This window comes from Saimiri boliviensis, chromosome 8 (assembly GCF_048565385.1).
Source record: "Saimiri boliviensis isolate mSaiBol1 chromosome 8, mSaiBol1.pri, whole genome shotgun sequence".
Taxonomy (NCBI): domain Eukaryota; kingdom Metazoa; phylum Chordata; class Mammalia; order Primates; family Cebidae; genus Saimiri; species Saimiri boliviensis.
The window spans coordinates 90717870-90745203 of NC_133456.1; the positions used below are offsets into that span (position 1 = coordinate 90717870).

General features: G+C 41.3%; 1 protein-coding gene across 1 annotated transcript in view; it reads right to left on the bottom strand.

The window, feature by feature from the left end:
- The window catches only part of ARL8B (ARF like GTPase 8B), a 49988-nt gene extending 27531 nt beyond the window's left edge, over positions 1 to 22457 (bottom strand). Inside the window, 3 exon segments of the mRNA XM_003927122.4 lie at positions 22139 to 22300; positions 22302 to 22352; positions 22354 to 22457. Of these exon segments, the coding sequence (XP_003927171.2) occupies positions 22139 to 22300; positions 22302 to 22352; positions 22354 to 22437 (297 nt within the window). The 5' untranslated portion in view covers positions 22438 to 22457.
- Positions 22458 to 27334: the final 4877 nt, after the last annotated feature.

Below are 27334 nucleotides of genomic sequence, written 5' to 3' on the forward strand. Positions count from 1 at the left end.
GCCAAAAAAGAAAGTGTTTAGAGTTGAAGAGTACAATAACTGAAATGAAAAATTCACTAGAGGAACACAAAGGCTAACTTGACTAGGCAGGGGGAAAAAACAATCAACAAACTTGAGGATAGGACAATTGGAATTATTCAGTCTGAGTCAGAGAAAGAAAAAAAGAATGAAGAAAAGTGAACAAAGACCAAGGGACCTATGAGATACCATCGAGAAAACCAACATGCACATTGTGGAAGTCCTAAAAGAAGACAGATAATAGGAGGCAGAGACACAATTTGAAGAAATAATGATCCAAAACTTCCCAAATTTGGTGAAAGACATGAACATAAACATCCAAGTAGCTCATCAAACTCTAAGTAGGACGAACTTAAAGAGACCTATACCAAGACAAATTATAAACAAGCTATTACAAGACAAACACAGACATAATCTTGAAAGCAGCAAGAGCAACTCATCAAATATAAATAATCAACAGTAAGAGTAATAACAGATTTCTTATCAGAAGCTTTAGAAGTCAGAAGGCAATAGGCTAATATATTCAAAGTGCTAAACAAAAAAACAAAAACTGTTAACCAAGAATCCTATTTTCAGCTAAATTGTCCTTCAAATGTTAGAGAAAAATTAAGACATTCCCAGAAAAACAAAAGCTGAGGAAGTTATTACTAGACCTGACCTGTAAGATAGATAAAGGGAATTCTGCAGGGTGAAATGAAAGGATAGTACCTTGTGTCAAGGGTGGTGGCTCATGCTTGTAATCCCAGCACTTTGGGAGGCTGAGGTGAGTGGATCACTTGAGGTCAGAAGTTCAAGACCAGTCTGGCCGACGTGGTGAAAACCCACCTCTACCAAAAAAAAAAAAAAAAAAAAAAAAAAATTTCACGGGCATGGTGACATGCCTCTGTAATCCTAATTACTCAGAAGGCTGAGACAGGAGAATCATGTGAACCCAGAAGGCAGAGGTTGCAGTGAACCAAGATTGTGCCACTGCATTCCAGCCCGGGCAACAAAGTGAGACCCTGTCTCAAAAAAAAAAAATTATACCACAATAAAATACTTTTTTAGAGGAACAAAATTGAGAATGAACAGGATCTGTGGGACAACATAAAAAGGACTAACAGTCATATCAAAATCCTGGAATAAGGAATACAGTAATTCAGGAATGAATACTTGAAAAAAAATGACTGAAAATTTCCAAAACTTCCAAAGACCAAATTACAGTCAAGAAGTATAACAAACACTAAGCAGAGTAAGCAGAAAGAAATCCACATCCAAATATATCACAATTAAACTGCTATAACCAAAGACAAGAAAATATCTTGAAAGCAGTCAAAGAGAAATGATGCATGACATCAGAGAGTAACAATTTAAATGATTACAAATTTCCCATGAGAAACAAAGCCTTTTCTGAACTACAGGAAGAAAAACGACTATCCGTCTGAAATTCTATACCCAACAAAAATATCTTTTAGGAATTAAGGTGAAATACAAGAACAGAAAACCAAACACCACATGTTCTCCCTCATAAGTGGGTGCTGAACAATGAGAACACACGGACACAGGGAGGGGAACAACACACATGGGCCTGTCAGGGGGTAAGGGCCTAGGGGATGGATAGCAGGGGCCTAGGGGACAGGGGAGGGATAGCATTAGGAGAAATACCTAATGTAGATGACGGAGTGATGGATGCAGCAAACCACCATGGCACGTGTATACCTATGTAGCAAACATGCACATTCTGCACATGTATCCCAGAACTTGAAGTATAATTTTAAAAATAAATAAAACTAATAATAAAAAAAGAAATTAAACTATAAAGACATTTCAGATGAAGGAAAACTAAAAGAATCAAAAGCAGATGTGCTCTAAAAGAAATGTTAAAGGCATAAGAGAAACTATCATTTTTGAAGATGGGACTTCAAAAACGAAGAGAAAGCAACAGAAATGGTAAATACTTGGCTAAATATAATAAACTCTTCTCCCCTTAAATTCTTTAAAATGTTTGATGGCTGAAAGGAAACAAAAGAAAAGGAAAAATTTAACATTGGTGTGGTTTTCAATTTATGTAGATGTACATACCAGTCCATTTTCACACTGCTGATAAAGACATATCCAAGACTGGACAATTTACAAAAGAAAGCGATTTAATGGACTAACAGTTCCACGTGTGTGGGGAGGCCTCACAATAATGGTGGAAGGCAAGCAGGAGCAAGTCACATCTTACATGGATGGTAGCAGGCAAAGAGAGCTTGTGCAGGGAAACTCCCATTCTTAAAACCATCAGATCTCATGAGATTCATTCACTATCAGGAAAATAGTACAGGAAAGACCCACCCCTATAATTTAATCACCTCCCAATGGGTTCCTCCCATGATACATGGGAATTGTGGAACTTCAAAGATGAGATTTGGGTGGGGACATAGCCAAACCTTATCAATGTAATTCAGATGATGACTACAATATAAAGGGGAGAAGGTAAAGAGGCCTATATGTTACTAAGGTTTCTACATTCTACATTAAGTGACATATATTAATTCTAAGTGGACTGGGAAATGCAAACTATAAACTCTAGAAGAACCACTACAGAAGCCACACAAAAAGAACAGTCAAATCTCCAACAGAAAAATGAAAATTAATAATACAAAAATACTCCCCGAAATCAGGAAAGGGAAAATAAGAACAAAAACAATGGTCTTAAACAGAAAACAATTTAAATTTAAATGACTATTTGAACTAAATACTATGTTTAAACTAATTATTGATATTTAAAATATACAATAATTACATTAAAAGGCAATGGTCTAAACACACCAATGAAAAGACAGAAACTGTCAAAATGTACTTTTTTTAAAAAAAGACCAAACTATATGTTGTCTTCAATAAACCCAGACTTTTTCCCAGGCATGATGGCTCATGCCTATAATTGCAGCACTTTCAGAGGCCTAAGAAGGAGGATCACTTGAGTTTGGGAACAGCCTGTGCAACCTATCAAGACCCCATCTCTGCAAAAAATTTAAAAATTAGCTAGATGTGGTGGCATGTGCCCTTGGTCCCAAGCTACTCAAAAGGCTAAGGTGAGAGGATTGCTTGAGTTCAGGAGCTGGAGGTAGCAGTGAGCCATGATCATATACATCACTGTTCCAGCCTGGCAACAGAGAAAGGAAAAAGAAGAAAAAGAAGAGAAACCCACTTTAAGTATAATACAACTTAGGTAGAGATAAGTTAGAAGTAAAAAGATATAAAGACAAACACCATGCAACCTCTTATCAACAGAAAGCTGAAGTAATTAATATCAGAATAATATCAGAAGAAAAAGCAGACTTCAAAAAAATATACCAAGGATAAAGAGGGACATTACATAATAAAAGGATGAATTCGCCAAGATGATGTAACATCCTAAATAAGTATATACCTAACAAAACTTCAAAATTCATAAAGCAAAAATTGTAGGAACTGAAAGAAATCCACAATTATAATTAGAGATTTTAATACTCCTCTCAATAGGAGTCCCTAGGGGGGTGTCTAATAAATTTAAGACCTGAAATCAAATAGCTGCTGGGTTTGAGTCACCACTCTTCTGGTAGTCAACTATTAATAAGAATGTGAATTGGATTAACTACATCTATCTTAATCAACAGAGATTCATCAATTATACTCGGAACACCCTCAAAGGGGTGTCTGAGGACCAAAAGGGTTTAGACGAAAATGAGACCAAAGGAAGTAAATAGAAAAGGAAGAAAATGTGTGAGAAAACATTTTAAATAGTCCATTTTCAAGGCGTAATAAATCGAAGCCCTGGCAGCCAGCCTGCAGATGTAACAAACCACACAGCTCATGCACCTAGAAGGTCACCATAAGCAAACAGAAGGTAGGGGAGGGGTCAGCCCCTAAAAGGGGAGAAAGTTTTGTTATTGGTAAATTGAAACTTAAGCGGGGAAGGGGACAGGGTATAACCTTATAAGGGGATAATACAACTTAGGCAATGTCCGGGAACATTGTAATCCCATAGTACTCAATCAATGAGGAACTTGGGGAGGGATTTGCAAGCTGGAGATAAATTACCTGCGGTAACTGCCTCCAGTGTACCTCCCTATCAGACACCAGATCTTGCCAGACTGCCATTAAAAGTCTCCCTTCCACGATTCTTCATGTCTCTTGAGGCTATTCTTTGGGTTTGGATATGTGAATGTGTTTCTTACAGGTGTGAACCAGCACCCCACCAGAATGTTATTGGTGGGAGCCCATCATTGTTTCTTTGAGCCCCAGGAACCATGATTATTCCTAGAATTTTCACATCACATTAAATCACAGCTCCACACATATGGCTGCATACATACAGCTGTCAGGGTATATTTTCCCTAAGGACTGTACCCATAGTTCAGTTTTAGCAATCTGGAAACCTGCTCCAACATTTACTAGAGAATTAAAGACTAATGTGCCGAAATTTTGCCAAAAAAAAAAAAAAAAAAAAAACCCCAAGAAGCTATGTTAGTCTGTTCTCAGTCTGTCATGCTGCTAATAAAGACATACCTGAGACTGGGTAATTTATAAAGGAAAGAGGTTTAATTGACTGACAGTTCCACATGGCTGGGGAGGCCCCACAATCATGGAGGAAGACGAAGGAAGAACAAAGGAACTTCTCACATGGTGGTGGGCCAGAGAGAAATGAGAGCCAAGCGAAAGGAGTTTCTTTCAGACATCCTGAGACTACCACAAGAACAGTATGGGGAAAAAAAAATGTCCCATGATTCAATTATCTCCCACCAGGTCCCTCCCACAACATGTGGGAATTATGAGAGCTACAATTCAAGATGAGATTTGGGAGGGGACACAGCCAAACCATATGAAAAAGCTTCATTCCTGATGAACTAAACAAACAGGAGAGCATTATATTTAAACCCTGCCACACATGCTCCCCAAAGTGAGGAATACAAACTACATCTTGTGTAGCGAAAAGCTATCCTGACAACTGCTACCTCTGAAAGAATATAACAGAAACACCTAGAAGCCCTGCAAGTCTTGCACTGTATACTGCCCTATTTTGAGACAAGAGCCCCTGCAGGAATTGAAGTGACTCATTCAGAAATCCCAGGTACAATATCATCCATTAACTACTTCTGCTTTCCGTTCAGCTCCATTTCTCTAAGGGAAGTTATACAGGAGTTTTTCTGGGCCATTAAGAAATACAGCTGATGAAAGCACTCTAAATATTCTGGGTCTGCCTCATCCTACTTCGAGAGAAATAAAACTTCACTGTTTACTGAAACTGTAGCATCCACTGGTGGTCATTTAGGTCTGCAACTAAACAAATGTCAAATATGTTACTGAAAAGTTACCCAGAAACACTCTCCACGGCTCCTAATAACATTCAGAATCTTTGCATTAGAATAAGAAAGCATAAATGTGACCAATGATTATAGCATATAATGCCAGGTGACAGCATCTGAATAATCCCTTATCAGTTCTTTTCTACCTGGAAGATAAATGAAGCCCCTAACATTCTGTTCCACAGGTATGTAAGAAGATAAACACACCGGGTGCGGTGGCTCAAGACTGTAATCCCAGCACTTTGGCAGGCTGAGGTGGGTGGATCACGAGGTCAAGAGATCGAGACCATCCTGGTCAACATGGTGAAACCCCGTCTCTACTAAAAATACAAAAAATTAGCTGAGCATGGTGGCGCGTGCATGTCATTCCAGCTACTCAGGAGACTGAGGCAGGAGAATTGCTTGAACCCGGGAGGCGGAGGTTGCAGTGAGCCGAGATCACGCCATTGCACTCCAGCCTGGGTAACAAGAGTGAAACTCCATCTCAAAAAAAAAAAAAAAAAGAAGATAAACAGGCAATCCTCCCTTTAAAGACTACTAGTTTAGGCACAGTAGAAGCGAAAAAACGTTTACAAATACTGTTTTGCCTGTTAGATTCCGGAGGAAGCAAACCATGGCACCTGTCACTGGATACATTAAAGCCAAGATTTTAACTTCTTAGTCCTTTGGTTTAATGCCAACTTTCAACATTTTTCTGCCTCACAATTTTACAACTTCATCTCCCCAACTAATAGTATCATATGGATTGTTTTGTATTCCCCTCCACTGTAAAAAATTCAGTAACACTTTACTTTTTAAAATATTATTAATAATTCCCCAAAAACATTTTAAACTACAGTGTATGGAGCATTTTCACTATTTGTTTGCTTCTGTATCAGTAGAGACATCTGTTTCCACCCTTTTCAGGTGATCTGGCAGTACAGTGGTGTGGCTGCAGAGAATGCCATGGGCTGAATGCATTCCTTCAATGGCTCTTTCACCCTGCAGTTCTCTCTGGGTATTCCTGAAGAAACAGTAAGCATTGTCAAGCTACTCCATTAGCCCAGTCAGTGCTTTCAACATTGTTTCCCACTGAAACTCAGCTCTTAAATGATGAACAGTCATGAAATACTGAGTCACTGTACCCTTCTCAGGTTCCAAACTACAGTGCCTTCTAGATATTAAAATCATTACTTATGCAGTAGCTGCCTAAAATCCCACTTACTATCATCAGGGTGGGGAGTTTGGCAGGTGCAGTAAGCACAGCAAGTTGGAGTGGCAAGAATGTTTTTCAATGACATGTGATGACTGCCTCAAGAATACATCCTTCTTATTAGCTAGGATGTATGTAATTGGCTTACAGTATTCAAAAATAATGATAATCACTCAACATTACTCATTTTACTCTGGTCTCATATTACAGAAAAGAAAACTTGTCAAGGTCACAAGGTCACATACACACAGCTAAACAGTGGCAAAATTGGAATTTGAACCTAAGTTTGAACTTAAAAGCCCTAAAAGTTCTTTTCCACTTTAGTATAATGCCTTAGGCATTCGGCAGTTATTTATTTGCAAATGAACAAGAGAAATATTTGTACAAAAGCCTGAGGCCAATGTTAGACTGCTGAACAACAAAATACAAACAGCACGCTAAATTGAGAGGTTGTAAATAGATAACTCTGTTAGTCTTCTACTCTGAATAGTTAAAAACAACAATAGCTTAGAGCAATCAATATATCTTTCATTAAGCCAAAACTATTAACTACAACCAAATTTATCAGCAGAAGAAAAACCAAAGTGGACTAGTAAAATTTTCAGCAAGTTGCCCCTAACATCCTAGCACATTTAGAATGGATTACGGCAAAAAAAAAAAAAAAAAAAAAAAAAAAAAAAAAAAAAAAAAAATTAGCGTTTCTCAGAATGACAGAAAACCTTCGAGAATCAGAAACGATTAAAAAATAAAAATAAGCAAATAAAGAAGATTAAAAAAGAAGAACCAGAATCAGAAGCCAGGCTGGGCATAGCGGCTCATGCCTGTAATCCTGGCACTTTGGGAGGCTGAGGTGGAAGGATCACTTGAGGCCAAGAGTTTAAAACAGCCTGGACAATATAGTGAGACCCTGTCTCCACAAAAAATAAAAAGTTTTTAAAAATTAAAAAAGGGGGCCAGGCGCAGTAGCTCATACCTACAATCCCAGCACTTTGGGAGGCCAAGGCAGGCAGATCATTTGAAGTCAGGAGTTGGAGACCAGGCTGACCAACATGGTAAAACCCTGTCTCTACTAAAAATACAAAAATTAGCTGGACACGGTGGCACATGCCTGTAATCCCAGCTACTTGGGAGGCTGAGGCAGGAGAATCACTTGAACCCAGGAGGCAGAGGTTGCAGTGAGCCAAGATCACCTCACCGCACCCAACCCTAGGTGACATGGTAAGACTCTATCTCAAAAAAAAAAAAAAAAAAAAAAAAAAAGCTAGGCTCAGTGGCTCATGCCTGTAATGCTAGCACTTTGGGAAACCAAGGCAGGCCAATCATGAGGTAAAGAGATAAGAGACCATACTGGCCAACATGGTGAAACCCCTGTCTCTACTAAAAATACAAAAAAATTAGCTGGGCATGGTAGCGGGTGCCTGTAGTTCCAGCTACTTGGGAGGCTGAGGCAAGAGGATCACTTGAACCCGGAAGGCAGAGGTTGCACTGACCTGAGATCAAGCCACTGCACTCCAGCCTGGTGACAGAGCGAGACTCTGTCTCAAAAAAAAAAAAAAAAAAAAAAAAAACAAAGAATAAAGAGGATTAAAAACTGGTCCCTTGTGCCCAGTATACTTCTACTCTGAAATCAGGAACCTTTCATTGCCTTCTGAAATTGAATTCCTAATCCGTGTTTACCTGAGAGGTGAGGGGGTCCACTTCATCTAGCATCTAGTAAAACACATGATCCTGCCCTAAACCGTGAATATCACATCAAACTCCCATCTAAGGAGTACTTACTCTATGCCAGGCATTGCGCTGATTGTCTTACCTCATCATAAGCTCATGGGGCACTATTTTCATGCCCAAATCACCAATGAGGAAACTGAAGCTTTGAGGCCATCTCAGAATTGTGTCATATCCAGAATTTAAATTTAGGCCTGCCTGATCCCACACACTTAAACATTATTCTATACTGCTTTATTTAAGTCAACAATTACAGAGCAGCAGGCACACTGCTACATTTAAAGGCCACAAATATTGAAAGGGAGGATGCAGTTTGAAGGTAGAGACCAATGAACAGGTAATTTGCACAAATAAATATAATTTTGATCAAATGCTGTGAGAAGAAGAGTTAGGTCAAAGTTTTACAGACCTGGAACCTTAACAATGAGTAAGACAATGCCATCTAGGGGCAAAGGAGTACCAGCAGACAAAAACAGATACTGTAGGCAAAGAAAATTGCTTGGTATCTTGGGCATCTGATTCTCCATCATTATCACAGTCTAACATTTACTTCAAAGGCCTACTTCCTCTATACTTCTGCCCACAGCCATTTTGCTATGATTTTCACTAGCTAATTTAAACCTCCTTTCCAAATCTTGCCAGAATAAATACTAAAATTTATAAGTGTTCCTAGGAAAGATAAAATAGGGTAGCACTAAACAGCCAGTAGAGTAGATTTTTGGCACAAAGAGCCAAAGAAAGCAAAAGATGTACATGGAACATCACAAGGTCATGCCCATTTTCCAATAATTTCAGTTACAGGAGGCGGAAGATTAGATTTATCAGGAGACAGAGCAAGATCCTAAAGGCTTTGTAAAAATGGAACCCAGATTCCTCATAACTCACCTATTTTATAGAAAAGGACTTCAGGCTGAGTTAGAATTGAATTCAGACCCAACTGACAATTAACTGTGTCACTTAATCTTTCTTTATCTTATATAAATCAATTAATGTCTACTTAACGAGAGAGACAAAATAATAATACAATGCCTTATGTAAAGACATTTTATAAAATAATCAAGTTCACTTGAAGCCACAAGCAGAGGTTGCAGTGAGCCAAGATCATGCCATGTACTCCAGCCTGGGTGACAGAGCGAGACCCCATCTCAAAAATATACATATAATAATAATAATTAAGTGAGCCAGGCGCAGTGGTTCACACTGTAATCCCAGGACTTAGGGAGGCTGAGGTAGAGAATCACTTGAATCCAGAAGGCAGAGGCTGCAGTGTGCCAAGTCTGCACCAGTGTACTCCAGTCTGGGCAAGAGTAAGACTGTCTCAAAAAAAAAAAAAAGAGTGTTTCATTCTAATTTTTTATTGAATGCTCCCTCTGTGTTCCAAATAGGGACAAAAGAATGATTACATAAAACAGGATGTCTAGGAACGAAATTTGTGTTAACTAGCCTAAAGAATAACGTAGTAGGCCCGACAAGGTGCATCATGCCTGTAATCCCAGCACTTTGGGAGACTGAGGTGGGCAGATCACCTGAGTTTGAGATCAGCCTGGCCAAGATGGTGAAACCCTGTCTCCACCAAAAATACAAAGATTAGCCAGGCATGGTGGCACAAGCCTGGAGTCCCAGCTACTCTCAGAGGTGGAAGCACAAGGATCGCCTGAGATCCCAACACTGCACTCCAGCCTGGGAGACAGAGTGAGACTCATCTCAGTAAAAAGAATAACATAGTAAAGGTAGAACAGCCATTTCCTAACTTGTTTTATGGTAATGCTGACATGTTCCAAAATGAACTGCTATTTTTGAGCACTATAAATCCATTATTAGACTGCTCTAAACGAGTCTCTAAGCAGATATCAAAGAACCTAACTGGGATATGAGGACCAAGGATCTCACTTTGTCTTTTCAACTACACAGTAAAATGATCAGTAATGTAATCGGAGTAGAAGAAAAATGATTAACACTATTTTACATGTTTACCTAGCACCTAAGAAAAATCCCAACTTAAATCTCAAGAAATCAAATATCCTTTAGGTTTAGGCACACAAATTACACCCAGAAAATTTTCTCTTCAGTAGGAAGTCACTATAAAAACCTAAGCCAGGCACTTTCCATAAATAGAAAAATTACTCTTCAAATTAGGCACCAAAGGCTTCCCAGCCTGCAAATGAATAAGATGAGCCACTCTGAATACACAGCCTTCATCCCAGCTACTGAAGACCTCTTCTGGACAGCCTGCATTCTGGCCACAGATTAATGTACATAAGTACCAGGAATAAATCAAGATAGCCCAACAGCAATTCTGAGTAGTCCTTGTGTACAAAACATTGGCAAAACAAGTCAACAGCAGGGTACAGTAAGTGACACCAATCAGCAGAAATAAAAGACCCTACAACTCACTCTTTTGAAGAGAAACTAGGATTGGATCTCAATTACTTCCTTTATCTCTTACTACTCCTGAAGACAAAATTACGGTTGGATGAAATTTTAGCTCTCAGTTTTTGTGCTAATCAACTTCAATATAGCAGTCATATCCTGTCATTTCCAACCAACAATCCCTTTATGTCATTAATTATGTAATACTTTTTTCCAGGGGGAAGGTGTGCATGGCAGGGAGACCTGGCCTCACTGTCACCCAGGCAGGAGGGCAATGGCACCCTCATGGCTCACTCCAGCCTCCTGGGCTCAAGCCATCCTCTCACTACCTCAGCCTCCCCAGTAGCCAAGACCACAGGCATGCAGCAGCAGCACAACTAGCTAATTTTTATTTATTTTTATTTTTTGTAGAGACGAGCATTTCACTATGTTGCCCAAGGTAGTCTTGAACTCCTGAGCTCAAACGATCCACACCCTTCTCAGCCTCTCAAAATGCTGGGGTTACTGGCATGAGCCACCGCACCCAGCTTATAATACAATTTATACTCAAATCATCCCTTTTTCTTCTAATCCCATTCTCCCTTCTCCACCCTATAATGCTATTTGCTGATGGTACAACCATATTCCCCACCATTCAAATCCTTAAAACGGTCTTTGCAAATTCCCCTTTGTTCTGTACATCTGACTTAATTGCTAATTTGTACTCATCCTACTTCCATAATAATGTGTAACTTTCCCTTCCTCCCCAACTATCTCCCTCACTGTCTCTTAACGAGACCTCTGTAATAACCTTGTAACCAATTTCTTTGTGGATGGTCTCCATATTGCTGCTAAATTAATCCGTTGGAAACACAGATCTTATCTCATTGCCTTGAATAAAAATCTTCAGTGGCTCTCCATCACTAATGTCATACTCAATCAAGGCCCTGTGGGATGATTCAATCTACTTTCTAGCCTTTGCTTATTTTTCCTTCACTAAGGTTATGCCTAATCCAACAAAAAAATTTCTTTCAGCCTGGAACAGAGGCTGATGCCTGTAATCCGAGCACTCTGTGAGGCCAAGATGGGTGGGTCAAGAGATGAACACCATCCTGGCCAACATGTTGAAAATTAGCCAGACGTGGTGGTGTGCACCTGTAGTCTCAGCTACTCGGGAGGCTGAAGCAGGAGAATTGCCTGAACCCAGGAGGTAAAGATTGTAGTGAGCCGAGATTGCACCACTGCACTCCAGCCTAGACGACAGAGTCAGAGACTCCATCTCAAAAAAAAAAAAAATTTATTTCCCTCAGCTATGATTTTGCTTTTCCCACTGTTCCTGCCTGAACATCTTTTTTTCCCCACGATACCGGAAGTTTCGCAAAGGCAAGAACATTGTCTGCTTTGCTCCCCATCATATTCATGCTACCCAAAACACTGTTTGACATATTTGTTGAATAAATGAAATTCCTCTACTCTTGCAACCCAACTCAAAAGCCATTCCTGCCACTATCCAACCAAAAATCAGTAGTCTTACTAAATAAAATTCTCCCAATGACTTAATGGGGTGGTGGGGTGGGGGGAGAATTCAACAGCATTTTGTACCAATCTTAAGGCACTTATTAATATTCCTATGCAGGCCAGGCATGGTGGCTCACGCCTGTAATCCCAGCACTATGGGAGGCCGAGGTGGGCGGATCACGAGGTCAGGAGATCAAGACCATCCTGGCCAACATGGTGCAACCCCGTCTCTACTAAAAATACAAACATTAGTTGGGCGTGGTGGTGCATGCCTGTGATCCCAGCTACTCGGGAGACTGAGGCAGGAGACTCCCTCGAACCCAGGAAGCGGAGGCTGCAGTGAGCCAAGACTGCACCATTGCACTCCAGCCTGGCGACAAAGCGAGACTCTGTCTCAAAAAAAAAAAAAAAAAAAAAAAAAAAAGAAAATTCCTATTCTATACATGGCACCTACCCTACCATAAATGACCCTGTGTGGTACATTTATAAGTTATCTATTACAATGACCTGCACACAGTCTAAGCATACATAGATATACATTGCCACTGTTATTCATTCATTCACTTACTCAGTATTTAAAGAGCTTGTCATGTGACAAGGACTGTTCTTAGCACTGGGGTACAGCACTATAAAAAATGAAGCCTTGCCTCTGTGAAAAGGGACAAAGACTATTAGAAACAAAGGAACAAGATAATTTCTGATGGTTAAAAATAATGAGAGGGGCTGGGCATGGTGGCTCAAGCTTGTAATCCCAGCACTTTAGGGGGCTGAGGTGGGTGGATCACCTAAGGTCAGCAGTTTGAGACTAGCCTGGCCAACAGGGTGAAACCCCATCTCTACTAAAAATGCAAAAAAATTAGCAGGCCATGGTAGTGGGTGCCTGTAGTCCCAGCTACTTGGGAGGCTGAGGCAGGAGAATTGCTTGAACCCGGGAGGCAGAGGTTGCAGTGAGCCAAGATCATACCACTGCATTCCAGCCTGGGCAACAGAGTGAGACACCATCTCAAAAACAAAAATAATAATAATGATTACATTTTAATGTTATAAAAATGGAGCTTTTTTTCTGACATATATCTGTATGTTCTATTTTTTAAACAACAAACATAGATCATTCTTTTTAAAATAAATTTTTTATTTTTTATTTTTTAAAATAAGATCAAAATAAGAAAGCCAAAAGCTAGGAACGAAATAGCTAAATTACGAAGGAGAGAAATGTAGGTTTCCTTTATTGTTCTAGATTTTTCTCTGATAAAAACTACTTACAAATGATGAAGTCCATGTATTGGCATTAATACATTCTCTGGACAAAACGAGCTTTAAAGCAGGCCTAACAATGTGTCTAACCTAGCTCTTAAGCAACCTCATTCTTAACATTATGCTACATTTTGCATACTGAAATAAGAATATAGGTTCATAGGCCAGGTATAGTGGCTCATGCCTGGGCCGAGGCAGGCAGATCACTTGAGGTCAGGAGTTCAAGACCTGCCTGGCCAACAAAGAGAAACCCCGTCTCTACCCAAAATACAAAAAAATAGCCAGGTGCGGTGGCACACACCTATAATCCCAGCTATTGGGGAGAAAGTGAGACAGGAGAATCACTTGAACCCAGGAGACAGAGGTACAGTGAGCCGAGATCACGCCACTACCCTTCAGCCTAGGCAGACTCCATCTCAAAAAAAAAAAAAAAAAAAAAAAAAATACATAGCCATGCAGCATCCTACAATAGTAAGTCTAAGATGAGGTAAGGATTATACTGAAACATAACAGAGTTATAGAATATTTAATCTACCAATACTTTTAAAACAAACTAGTAGCATGATAGCTAAAGGGGATAAGCTGTATTGCTGTATTTATATTTACATGGCTTGCCTGGGAAGCTCAACAAAAAAGAATTATGTTTTAAAGGACAGGCATGGTGGCTCATACCTGTCATCTCAGCACTTTGGGAGGCAGAGGCAGGAGGATCTCTTGAACTCAGGAGTTCCAGGGCCAGCCTGGGCAACAGAGTGAGACCCAGTCTCTAAAACACACACACACACACACACACACACACAAACACACACAAATTTTTTTTTTAAAGACAATGTGGCCTTGGCCAGGTGCAGTGGTTAACACCTATAATCCCAGTACTTTGGGAAGCTGAGGCAGGTGGATCACCTGATGTCAGGAGTTTGAGACAAGCCTTGCCAACAGGGCAAAACCCTGCGTCTACTAAAAATACAAAAATTAGCTGGGCATGGTGGCATGTGCCTGTAGTCCCAGCTACATGGGAGGATGAGGCAGGAGAAACACTTGAACCCAGGAGGCAGAAGTTGCAGTGAGCCAAGATCGTGCCACTGCACTCCAGCCTGGGTGACAGACCAAGACTCCATCTCAAAAAACAAAAGAGAGACAGAGACAGAGAGAGAGAATGTGGCCTCACTATGTTGCCCAGGCTGATCTTCAACTTCTGGCCTCAGGCAAGCCTCCTCCCTCTGCCTCCCTAAATGCTGAGATTACAGGCGTGAGCCACCACACCCAGCCACAACAATCTTTTTATTATTTTTATTATTTTTTATTTTTTATCACCTGGGTGCAGGTGGGCTAATGCCAAAAAGGGCATTAGCCCACAACAATCTTTTTTAAAAAAATTAGCCAGGCATAATGACACATGCCTGTGGTCCCTGCTACTTGGGAGGCTAAGATAGGAAGCTCTCTTGAGCTAGAGCCCAGGAGGTGGAGGCTGCAATAAGCCATGATCATGCCACTGCACTCCAGCATAGGCAAAAGAGCAGGAACTTGTCCCAGGAAGAATCATGCTCTCTACAGTATCAGTCTTGGCAGTGGCTAAAATATAAAAAGGAACTTCTTAAAATATATTAAACATAAACAGAGCATTATCTAAAGGATAATTTAAAAATACTGCTTTACTTCATCAACAAAACTATGTTTGTCCTAAAAATATCAGAGGACAAAGTGTTTAACTGAAGTCCAACTTTATACATGAAACCTCTTCAGAATAAGCTGGGTGTGGTGGCACACACCTGCAATCCCAGCTACTCAGGAAGCTGAGGCAGGAGAATCGCTTGAACCTGGGAGGTGGAGGTTGCAGTGCGCCAAGATCACACCACTGTACTACAGCCTGGACAACAAAAGTGAGGCTCCGTCGTAAAAAAAAAAAAAAAAAAAAAAAAAAAAATCTGTTCAGACCTTCTCAGTGGGAGTGTACACTTTCTGGAAAGCAATTCGGCCATATGACATAAAATGCATTTTTGACCCAGAAATACCAACCCTGGAACGCATCCTTAGGAAATGCAGATCAAATTGAGTACAAGAGGAAAACACAAGAAATCACTCAAATGTCCAATGAGGGAATTACCAAATATGTTATGGTATAGCCACAAGATATACCACAATGAAATAAACTATGAAGACATGAAAAATGGTTTTAGATAGAAAAATGCATATACTGTAACAAAAGGAAACAAAGCAGAAAATAAAGCATTATAAGTAATATTATCTCAGAACTTTTTATTTCTTTTTTTTTTTAATAAGTCAGGGTTTCACCGTGTTGGCCAGGCTGGTCTTGAACTCCTGACCTCGGGTGTTCCGCCCGCCTCAGCCTCCCAAAGTGCTGAGATTACAGGCACGAGCCACCACACCCAGCTCAGAACTTTTTAAAAGACGTCGGGATATACACATTCTAAAAAGGTAAAAAGAAAATGCTTTTAATGACAGTAGTTAATGTTGGATAGTAGGAGTAAGTGGCTTCTTCTACTTTACACTATTATTTTCACACCTTTGATAATGAGCCTGTATTGTTTTAATAACAAAAAAAAATTTTCAGCAAAAAATCTTTTAATAAATATAAAGTAAATATAAAGTAAAAAGTTACTTTATAATAAATATAAAGTAACTTTTTTATAGGTTCAATGTATTTTGTATCCATGTTCAGTAACCACCCACTTACTGTATCTTTGAAAAACTTAAAAAAATCCATTAAGTTGTGAAATCTCTTCTAAGACAGTCATTTAGAATGCATTATTGCACTCTAACAGCTTCTTAATGAGAACATTTGGCTCTCAAGATTCTTGGTCTACAAGGAAAAAATAGTAACTGGAGAGATGATGAAGGGTAGAGAATTTTATGGAATGCAGAGATGTTCCTTTGTAAGATGCCTCATTTTCTACAACTTGGAATCTATACTTGAAGACCACGTTATTGGAAGACTAGCTTCTCTGGTAAAGTTTCATATATGTAAAACATCTAGACTTGAACCACAGCCCATTTTCTTTAAAAATGGTTTTTGCCATTCTTACTCCAAAGTAATTAAATAATAAGCAATACAATCAAACACAAAATTATATTATTTCTGCCATTTTATTTTTAGACAAGTTTTTACTCTGTCACCCAGGATGGAATGCAGTGGTGTGATTTCAGCTCACCACAACCTCTGCCTCCCAGGTTCCAGCAATTCTCCTGCCTCAGTCTCCCGAGTAACACCAGGCTAATTTTTGTACTTTTAGTAGAGATGGGTTTCACCACATTGGTTAGGCAGGTCTCAAACTCCTGACCTCATGATCCACCCACTTCGGCCTCCGAAAGTGCTGAGATTACAGGCATGAGCCATCGCACCCAGCCCTCTGCTTTTTAAAAATATTAAAGGTAGTTCAACAACACGATAACGCCTGTTAGCCAGTTATTTAAATATCCAAACATAATATTCCAACCTTCCCTTCCATAGATTATCATTCCTTCTCCTAGTTCATGTTCATATAAGGCAGTCCTCAAATGTTAGTCAATATACTTAAGATGCCTGGATTTAAAATGCTCTCCAGGAGAATATTAAATACAAAAAAGATGTATAATGGATTAAGATCTTCCAATTCACAGTTCTATGATTTAGCCTCAGCTGCATCTAAAAAGATGGGAAAAGTAGAAAGAACACTGGCCCTGGATTCTAACTCTATCTACGCTACTCATTAGCTTTGTTGCCTTAGGAATTCAATTTAACCTTGCTGGATCTGCTAGCCACATCTAAAAAACGGGGGTAAAATTAGACTACTTAATTAAGTTTCTACAGACTCTTTAAAAAATGATTCTAGGTTCATAATTCCACAGTCTTCCCAAATATCTTCTTTTCCTAATTCTCAGCAGTAATAAACCTTTCCCTGAATTAACCTTTCAGGTATCAACAATGTGTGAAAGTGTGGACAAATTTTTATACTTCCATTTAAAAAACACGTAGTGTCCATAAGATTTATTCTGTTATTTTCATAAATCCTATTAGATTTTTTTAATAACTATACTGTAACATATCTAAGAGCCCCAGTTAAAAATAAAGATTACTCAATATATATTACACTTATAGGCACATGACTTATTGTGCAATAACTGCCAGACAGTTAGCAATGGAAAATACTTCATTCCCTGACACTAACCAGAAAACTAAAGACTAGAGGAGTTTCTTTTCTATAATGTATAAAACAAAAGAGAAAATTGTATATCGAGCGTCTCTACATAAAATTAGATAAAATGACGTATCATTTGTTTTTTTTTTTTTCATTTCAGTTTTAAAATCCTAAGGAAAAGCATTTAAGTCTGAGCATTCTGTAACTAAGCCGCATTATCTTTTAGAATTGCACCAAACCCTACGTATAATAGTAATTCAACTTCACAAATCTTTTGAGTAAGTTAAATGACATCTATTAAATCTTCCTTAATGCTTATGGCACATGTAATGACATTTCAATGTTTACAAAAAGTTGATTTTTACAAAAAGAAAAATAGTTTCAGCTGAAGCTTTTCATACCTGATAAGCTGCTTCTTAAATCTGAATAAAGGTCAACTTCCTAGGGTGACCCATAGTACTCAATACATAATTATTTCTGATTCTATAAAGCAAACATTTCACATGCAATACAAAAAAGTACAGCTGATGTTTTAAAAGGCTAAACTTACTATTTTGGACACATTGTTTCTACCTAAAAATCTGTAAAATCATCTTTAAACACCAACTTTCATTTTAATTACTACACCCTCAAAATATTCTGCAACAATCAGGGGTTAGGTTAGTCTTGAGGTTTTAAAAAAAAAAGTATGGCCAGGCGCAGTGGCTCATGCCTGTAATCCCAGTACTTTGGGAGGCCAAGGCAGGTGGATAATGAGGTCAAGAGTTAGGGACCAGCCTGGCCAACATGGTAAAACCCTATCTCTACTAAATATATACAAAAATTAGCCAGGCATGTTGGGGGCGCCTGCAGTTCCACCTACTCAGGAAGCTGAGGTAGGAGAGTTGCTTGAATCCAGGAGGCAGAGGTTGCAGTGAGCGGAGATGGTGCCACTGCAATACAGCCTGGGCAACAGAGCAATACTCCGTCTCAAAAAAAAAAAAAGGTATGAAATTTACTGAGGTCCTCTTTTCAGCATCTTAAAAGCCACAGCCAATTATGCCTAGTTTTTTTTTTTTATTTTTTCAATTAGTATTACTTTTAATTGACAAATCGTAATTGTGTGTATCTGTATGTGTGTGTGTGTATATATATATATATATATATATATTTTGAGACAGAGTTTTGCTCTTGTTGCCCATGCTGGAGTGCAATGGCATGATCTCAGCTCACAGTAACCTCCATGTCCCGAGTTCAAGTGATTCTCCTGCCTCAGCCTCCCAAGTAGCTGGGATTAAAGGCATATGCCACCACACCCAGCTAATTTTGTATTTAATTTATAGAGATGGGATTTCTCCATGTTGGCCAGGCTGATCTAAAACTCCTGACCTCAGGTGATCCACCCGCCTCGGTCTCCCAAAGTGCTGAGGTTACGGGCACGAGCCACCATGCCCGGCATCATAACTGTATATATTTATGGAGTACAATGAGATGTTCTGATACATGTTTACAGTGTCGAATGACTAAATCAAGCTAATTAACACGTCCATTACATCATTTTTTGGTGACTTATTTTTCTTAACAGAAGCTACTCACACCACTAAAATTTTAAAAAGAATAGTCTAATGATAAGATAATAGAGGGCCTGGAGCAGTAGCTCCCACCAGTAATCCCAACACTTTGGGAGACCAAGATGGGCGGACCACTTGAAACCAGGAGTTCGGGACCAACCTGGACAAAACAGTGAAACTCCGTCTCTACTAAAAACACAAAAATTAACTGGGCATGGTGGCAGGCACCTGTAGTCCCGAATACTCGGGAGGCTGAGGCACCAGAATAGCTTGAACCCAGGAGGCAGAGGTCACAGAGAGCCAAGATCACACCACTGCACTCCAGCCTCGGCAACAAATTGGGACTCTGTCTCAAAAAAGAAAAAAAAAAAGATAATAGTGGAGCTACTGGTTCACTTTTGAGTTCAACAGCTTTGCAAAAGTTTTGTTGTTGTTAAGTATAATGATCTAATGGGGGGGCAGGCGGAAACACCTGATGTGATTACTTTCCACAATCCATAAATCCACTACTGCAGCCCACATTTGGATAGATACAGTGATTCAAAGTGAAAAATGATTCCAGCTGAGTCCCTTCTCAATATTTTTCAAGCCACTGTTCCTGCATTAAATGGGTACACCCAATTACAAATAATAACAACAGTTACCATTTACCTGTCCCCTTCTTTGGGCAGGTATGAGTGCTAGTCACTTAACATCTTTCATGTCATTTAATCCCGAGAGCAACTCTGTTAGAAACATATCATTACTTCCCTTTAATAGATGGGAAAGTAAGGACTCAAAGAGAATATAAGGCTGCTAAGTAGCAGAGCCAGATTCCAAATCCAGGGTTGTCTGACTTCAAAGGTCATGTTCATTAAGCTACACTGTCTACTGAAAACAGAAAAAAGAAAATCAGCAAGAAGTTTCTCAAAGATTTGCTCAACTTTTTAGATTTCCCACACATAACTAAACCTCAATAACAATGTTGTCAAAGTAACAGGATTTACAAGATGACTCCGATTCTCATCTCAAGGGGATGAGAAAATTTACAGTTAACTGAGCACAACTTCACTCAAGCTTATGTCTCATCTTTTCCATATTATAAAAAAGTTTTAGACAGTTGTGATGGCTCAAGCTTATAATCCCAGAAGGCTGGGAGGCCAAGGCAAGAAGACTGCTTGAGGACAGTAGCTCAAAACCAGCCCTGGCAACATAACAAGAACCCATCTCTATTAAAAAAAAATTAAAAATAAATAGGCTGGGCACGGTGGCTCATGCCTGTAATCCCAGCACTTTGGGAGTCTGAGAAGAGTGGATCACCTGAGGTCAGGAGTTCGAGACCAGCCTGTCCAACATGGTGACACCCCATCTCTATTTTTAAAAAATAATAATAAAAATAAATAAATAGCCAGTCATGGTGGTGGCACGTGCCTGTAGTTTCAGCTACTTGGGAGGCTGAGGCAGGGAGGACCACACATGAACCCAGGAGTTGGAGGCTGCAGTGAACTATGACTACACCACTGCACTCCCATCTGAGCGAAAGCACAAGACCCTGTCTTCAAAAAAAGAAAAGAAAAAAATTATAATATAAATATGTAACCCAAAGTTCATTTTTCCTCATTAATCTTAGAGGTATTAGGCCACGCACAGTGGCTCATGCCTGTAATCCCAGCACTTTGGGAGGTGGAGGCAGGAGGACTGCTTGAGCCCAGGAGTTCAAGGCTGGCCTGGGCAACATAGGAAGATCTCATCTCTACCAGGGAAAAATAATAATAATAATAATAATAATACAAAAGGAGTCAGACAACAAGCAGGTAAATATTCCTTATACAAATCACTCTTCAAAGGACATTGGGGGTTTTCTGCTAATCTCTTTTTCTCCAAGACTTACTCCTGTTGCTTTATTACTGCAAAGACTAAGAATCACAAGTTACCTATTTTCTTAAACATGAAAGCTGTGCTTGAGTCATTCTTGTATAACCTAACCAGTCGGACAGCTAGTCTGTTAAGGATTTCAACAGTCATCAAAAAGGTGTACGAACTGCTGCCACCTCTCTTTACAAAAGTTATAAAACTCCCCTGGCGTGTATGAGCGCCTATCAGCTAAAACTGAGTCACAGCAACTCTGGGCTCTAAAGATCAAGGAGAAATCTTTCACTCCTATTTCTTTCTCAATCAACCAAACAAGAATAATTATTTTTCTACTCAATCACTGCTGAATAAACACCACATTCTATATAAGTCCTCAGTGCAATTTTCCTTCCAGACACCCATTCCCTGCGCCTGCTAAACTATGTTTCTACCCAGTACCTTCCTTTCTCTTCAAGAGAACACCACAATCGAAAGACCAACCCCTCCTTTCGCAGGGTAGTTAACTTTATGCTCACTGCAGATCCATTTTTTTTTTTTCCCCGTATAGCACAATATGTGACATTTGGATAGCAAGATCCATTTTAACTACTTGCTTAAGACAATTAACTCTTAGCTTAATCAATACTATGTATTGCGGGCTAGCTGGAGCTCAGCAATCAGCTCGGTCTCGGTGCCCGGGAGACGAGTGAAAACAAATAATTAGATGGGGCGAGCTGCCCACAGAATTCAGGAAGGCGCCCACACTGGTCTCCCGCTTTCACAATGGGTCTATTGGTCCAAAGTGGCAACTTAAAAGAGGCTCTTAATTCTTAGGCTTTCTCATAGGGCTGACGGACTTGCCAAATCCCACCCTTTGGGCAAGTGACAGACTGGAGTTAACTCTTTGGCTGCCCCTACTGAGCAAACCCGAGGAAAACCCCAACAGCTTTAAAAAAAAAAAAAAAGTGACGAGCCCAATTTAACCCTTTCCGAGTCCCCGCGGCGTTGAGGACACAGCCCTGGGAAAATGTCTACATAGACTTAACCCTTCCGCTGCCGATCTCAGTGCTACACCCCGCGCAGCCAACACGCGGGAAATTCCAAATCCTGACTCTCGGGAGGTGACAGGCCCGGCTTCGCACGCCCCCCGCCATCAGTCCCACCGCGCCGAAGGGAGCCCCAACTCAGGCCTCCGGGAGGCGCCGGGCCGGACTCCCGGCTGCGGAGCCCGGGGCGAGTGAGTGGGCAGGCGCTCACCGCGATGACATTGACGAAGGTGGTCTTGCCGGAGTACTGCAGACCCACGAGCGTCAGCTCCATCTCCTCCTTCCAGAAGAGCGAACGGAACCAGTCCAGCAGGCGGGAGATGAGCGCCAGCATGATGGCGGCCGGGAGTGAGGACGGACGGGAGGACGGACGAGCGGCGGCGGCGTCGACGACTTCCACACGAGCGGGCCTCCGCCCGGACCCCCCCAACGGCTCCTCGGGGCCCCGGCACGACACGGGCGGACACCGGCGGGCGGCAGCTGCCAGAGCCAGGAAGCCGAGCGGGTCATATGACTCGCCCTACCCCCCACGCCCGTCCCGGCGCTGCCGTCGGCGCCCACGGCAAGAGCGGCGCGGCCTGTCTGTCCAGGCCCGCCCGCCGCTGGCGGCGCCACCTCGTGGTCACACTCCGCAGCACCGCGTACCCGCGAGCTGCCTTGCAGTTTCTCTCCGTTCATTCATTGCTGGTCCATTCGCCATTCATCCACCTATTCATTCGTTCATTCACTTTTTTGTGTAATAGTTTATTAACAATCTACTCTGTAGGAATACTTCAAGACTCTGGAAGAGTCAGCGTGAAATAAAAATTCCTGTCCTACATTTTTGGTAATAGCAAAAGACGGTGTTAACTTAAAAATCATACGATTTATAAATTTAGAAAGGAGAGCTTTATTCTTAAGAAGGAGAATATAACCTGAAGGCGGAAAGCGCAGCTTCAGGCAAAAAAAAAAAAAAAAAAAAAAAGTAAGCACTTTGAGAGAGGGAAGTATGCAACAAGAATTTATGTTGAAAGGTTGGCCAAGTAAACATATTTAACTTATGGATGGAGCTATGAATATGTATGAAGATGGTCATAACACACACATAGTGAACAAATCTGTATGTTACATATGACCTGTGCTGATTTAGGGGTGGTGACTTAACATTTAAATGTATTATAATCAGGCAGGGTGCAACTCCTGACCTCAGGTGATCCGCCTGCCTCGGCCTCCCAAAGTGCCTGTAATTCCAGCACTTTGGGAGGTCGAGGCAGGCGGATCACCTGAGGTCAGGAGTTCGAGACCAGCCTGGCCAACATGGTGAAGCCATAGCTCTATTAAAAATACAAAATTAGAGCATGGTGGCACGCACCTGTATCCCAGCTACTTGGAAAGCTGAGGTAGGAGAATCATATGAACCCAGGAGGTAAGGTTGCAGTGAGCCAAGCTGGCACCACTGCACTTCGATCTGGGTGATAGAGAGTGAGACCCTGTCTCAAAAATAAATAAATAAATAAAATAAGCATTATAATTAGGCCCTCCACATCAAAAGGTGAAGCAGGGACGAGAAAGATATTCAAGTTCTTGGCCTCTGTAAAACCAGCCAGAACCAACGCATGGTTGTCTCTTAACAGGAGAAAGTCACAGAAATTAGTCTCTTGTCTAATCAAAACTAGAGTTAGGCTTGTGGAACAAGAGGTCAGTTAGCCTGTATCTGGCAGAGAGTTATAATTGCTGTAATTGTGTTTATGTCCAGGTCTGTGCTGGTTTAGCTGACAGAGAAAGGAAAACCTTGCAGTTAGTTATTTAACCCTTGCCTGGTATGACCTTAGGTCCTGTTTCTACTTTGCTATCTTATTTGCTCTCACAAAGAGTCTGTTCTGTTAGTCTTAAGATCTCTACTTTAACATTAATGTTGGTCATTTGTTGTTTCTAAACCACATAAGGGAGGAGGTATAACCAGGCATGACTGACTTGCCATCTGGTCCAGGGCAGGAACTCAGTTTTTGAGATTTTCCTAGGGTCTCTTTGTCCAGGAAGGATCTGTTTAGTCAGTTGGGGTTGGGGCTTAGCTTTTTTTGTGTATTTGATTTTGAGACAGAGTCGAGCACAACTGCCCAGGCTGCAGTGCAATGGCAGGATCACAGCTCATTTCAGCCTTGAATTCCTGGGTTCAAGCGATCCGCCTACTTTAGTCTCTCAAAGTGTTGGGAGGTGTCAGCCACCATGCCCAGGCTAGGATATTTTCTTTTTCCTTTGGAGACAGTCTTACTCTGTCACCAGGCTGGAGTGCAGTGACGCAGTCTCGGCTCACTGCAACCTCCACCTCTCAGATTCAAGTGATTCCCCGGCCTCAGCCTCCCGAGAAGCTGGGACTACAGGCAGTCACCACCACACCCAGCTGATTTGTGTATTTTTAGTAGAGTTAGCGTTTCACCATGTTGGCCAGGATGGTCTCAATCTCTTGACCTTGTGATCCACCTGCCTCAGCCTCCCATAGTGCTGGGATTATAGGCGTGAACCAGCACACCCGCCCAGGATTTTATTTTTAGTTTACAGTGGGAAGCAAGAAGTGTCTGTCAATGGGAAACTGATTAACTAGGATGCATCCCCAAAAAGGAATACCAAAAAAAAAAAAAAAAGAAGAAGAAGAAAGTTATCTGTAAACTGATAAGGAACGATGATCAGGAAATATTTTCAAGAAACAAAAAATCAAGGTTCATGGCTGGGCACCATTGCTCACACCTGTAGTCTCAGCACTTTGGGTAGGCAGATCACGTGAGGCCAGGAGTTCAAGATCGGCCTGGCTAACATGGCAAAACCCTGTCTCTACTAAAATTACAAAAATTAGCCAGACGCGGTGGTGCCTGCCAGCTACTCGTGAAGCTGAGGCAGGAGAATCCCTGAAACCCAGGAGGCGGAGGTTGCAATGAGCTGAGATTGCACCACTGCCTGGGTGACAGATTAAGACTCTGTTTAAAAAAAAAAAAATCAGATTTCAGACTGTGTACATAATAATATTTGGAATGTAAGATGACAAAATAATAATAACACATATGCTTATACATATATAAGCATATGTGTGTAGTATTTGCATAAAGAAATACTGGGAAACTTTTCCTCTGGGGGTAGGAAAAACTGGCTGTCTGGTGGTACAAATGGAAATGAGGCTTCTCCAGATAACTTTTATAACACTTTGAGTTTTCTGTTTTTCTTTTATCTACGTATTTAGTTGTATTTTTTTGGAGACTGAGTCTCATTCTGTCGCCCAGGCTGGAGTGCACTGGCATGACCTCAGCTTACTGCAACCTCCACCTCCCGGTCCAAGCAATTTTCCTGCCTCAGCCTCCCAAGTAGCTGAGATTACAGGCATGCACCACCACGTCTGGCTAATTTTTTTTTTTTTTTTGTATTTTCAGTAAAAATGAGGATTCACCATGTTGGCCAGACTGGTCTCGAACTGCTGACCTCAAGTGACCCACCCACCTGGTCCTCCCAAAGTTCTGGGATTACAGGCGTGAGCCACTGAGCCTGGCCTATTTTAGTTATTCTATAATGTACCCCTAGGGACAAACTGACTTTTCAAACATGTTAATGGGTTGTCTGTTCAAAATATAATTTACTTTTTTTTTTTTTTTTTTTTTAAACAGAGTCTCACTCTGTCACCCAGGCTGGAGTGCAGTGGCGTGATCTCAGCTCACTGTAACCTCTGCCTCCCAGGTTTAAGGGATTCTCCTGTCTCAGCCCACTGAGTAGCTGGGGTTATAGATATGTGCCACCACAGCTGGTTAATTTTTGTATTTTTAGTAGGGATGGGGTTTCACCATGTTGGCCAGGCTGGTCTGGAACTCCTGGCCTCAAGTGATCTGCCTGCCTCAGCCTCCCAACATGGGAGCCACCAGGCGTGAGCCACTGTGCCTGGCCACAATATAATTAACTGAAAAGGTAAATACAAATACCTTTAAGTCTTTAGAATAAAAAAAAAAAAAAAAAATCCTTCCTGCATGGGGCCTACAGTCTGGTGGGGGAGACATACACTCTAATAAGCAAATTAAGAAACATTGGCCAGGTGGCTCACACCTGTAATCCCAGCACTTTGGGAGGCCAAGGCTGGCGGATCATGAGGTCAGGAGTTCAAAACCAGCCTGGCCAACATGTGAAACCTCATCTCTACTACAAATACAAAAATTAGCTGGGCATGGTGGCGCAAACCTGTAATCCCAGCTACTCAGGAGGCTGAGGCAGGAGAATCGCTTGAACCCGGAAGGTGGAGGTTGCAGTGAGCCAAGATCGTGCCACTGCACTCCAGCCTGGTGACAGAGCAAGACTCTATCTCCAAAAAAAAACAATAATTAGCCAGGTGTGGTGCTCATGCCTGTAGTCCCAGCTTCTTAGGAGGCTGAGGCAGGAGGATCACCTAAGGCCACAGGTCAGAGGCTTCAGTGAGCCATGATTGTGCCACTGCACTCCAGCCTGGGTAACAAAGTGAGGCCCTGTCTCAAAAAAATAAACAAATAAATCAGAGGCATAATCACATGTAGTACTGAACGTTATAAAGAAAGCGGAACAAGAGAAGGAACAGAAGAGGACTCTTCTACTTGGGGTGAGGTGGCCCTGAGTGGGAAGACTTCGTGGAAATGAGAAAGAGATCGAGGCGGACATCTGGTGGCAGCACATTCCATGCCGAAGAAACAGCAGAGACCCAGTGTGGAAGAAGGAGCTCGTAATTCTCTGAGCAGGGAAAGACAGTCGGTGTGGCTGGCACAGATTAGTAAAGCGGGGACTTGGAACAGATGTGGATGAAGAAGGAGGAAGGGAGCAGATTGGAAATTGGCATGGTGGTCCTAGCTTGGATTTTACTCTCAGTGTGGTGGGAAGCCAGGAGAGTGATCCAACTGATATTTTTAGCTCATTTTTCTGTGTCTATTGATTATTTTAAAAGACAAAAAGCAGCAGCACCGGCTCACTATGGCTGTGGTGAACTGACTTTATGGGAGTGTTAGGGGTTGAATTGCGTCCCCTCCCTCCTAAAAACTTACATAGAGAAGGCCAGATGTGGTGGCTCACAACTATAAGCCTAGCAGGATTTGGGAGACTGAGATGGGAAGATTGCTTCCACTCAAGAGTTCAAGACCAGCCAGAGCAACATAGTGAGACCCTGTCTTTAATTAAAAAATAGAAACAAAAGCGAAGGGAAGGGATGGGGAGGGGAGGGGAAGAGGAAGGAGAAGGGGAAGGAAGAGACAACAGAGCAAGACTCTGTCTCCAAAAAAATTAAAATAGGCTGGGTACAATGACTCATGCCCAGCACTTTGGGAGGCCAAGGAGGGCAGATCACCTGAGGTCAGGAATTCAAGATTAGCCTGGCCAACATAGCGAAACCCCATCTCTACTAAAAGTACAAAATTAGCTGGGCATGGGGGCCAGC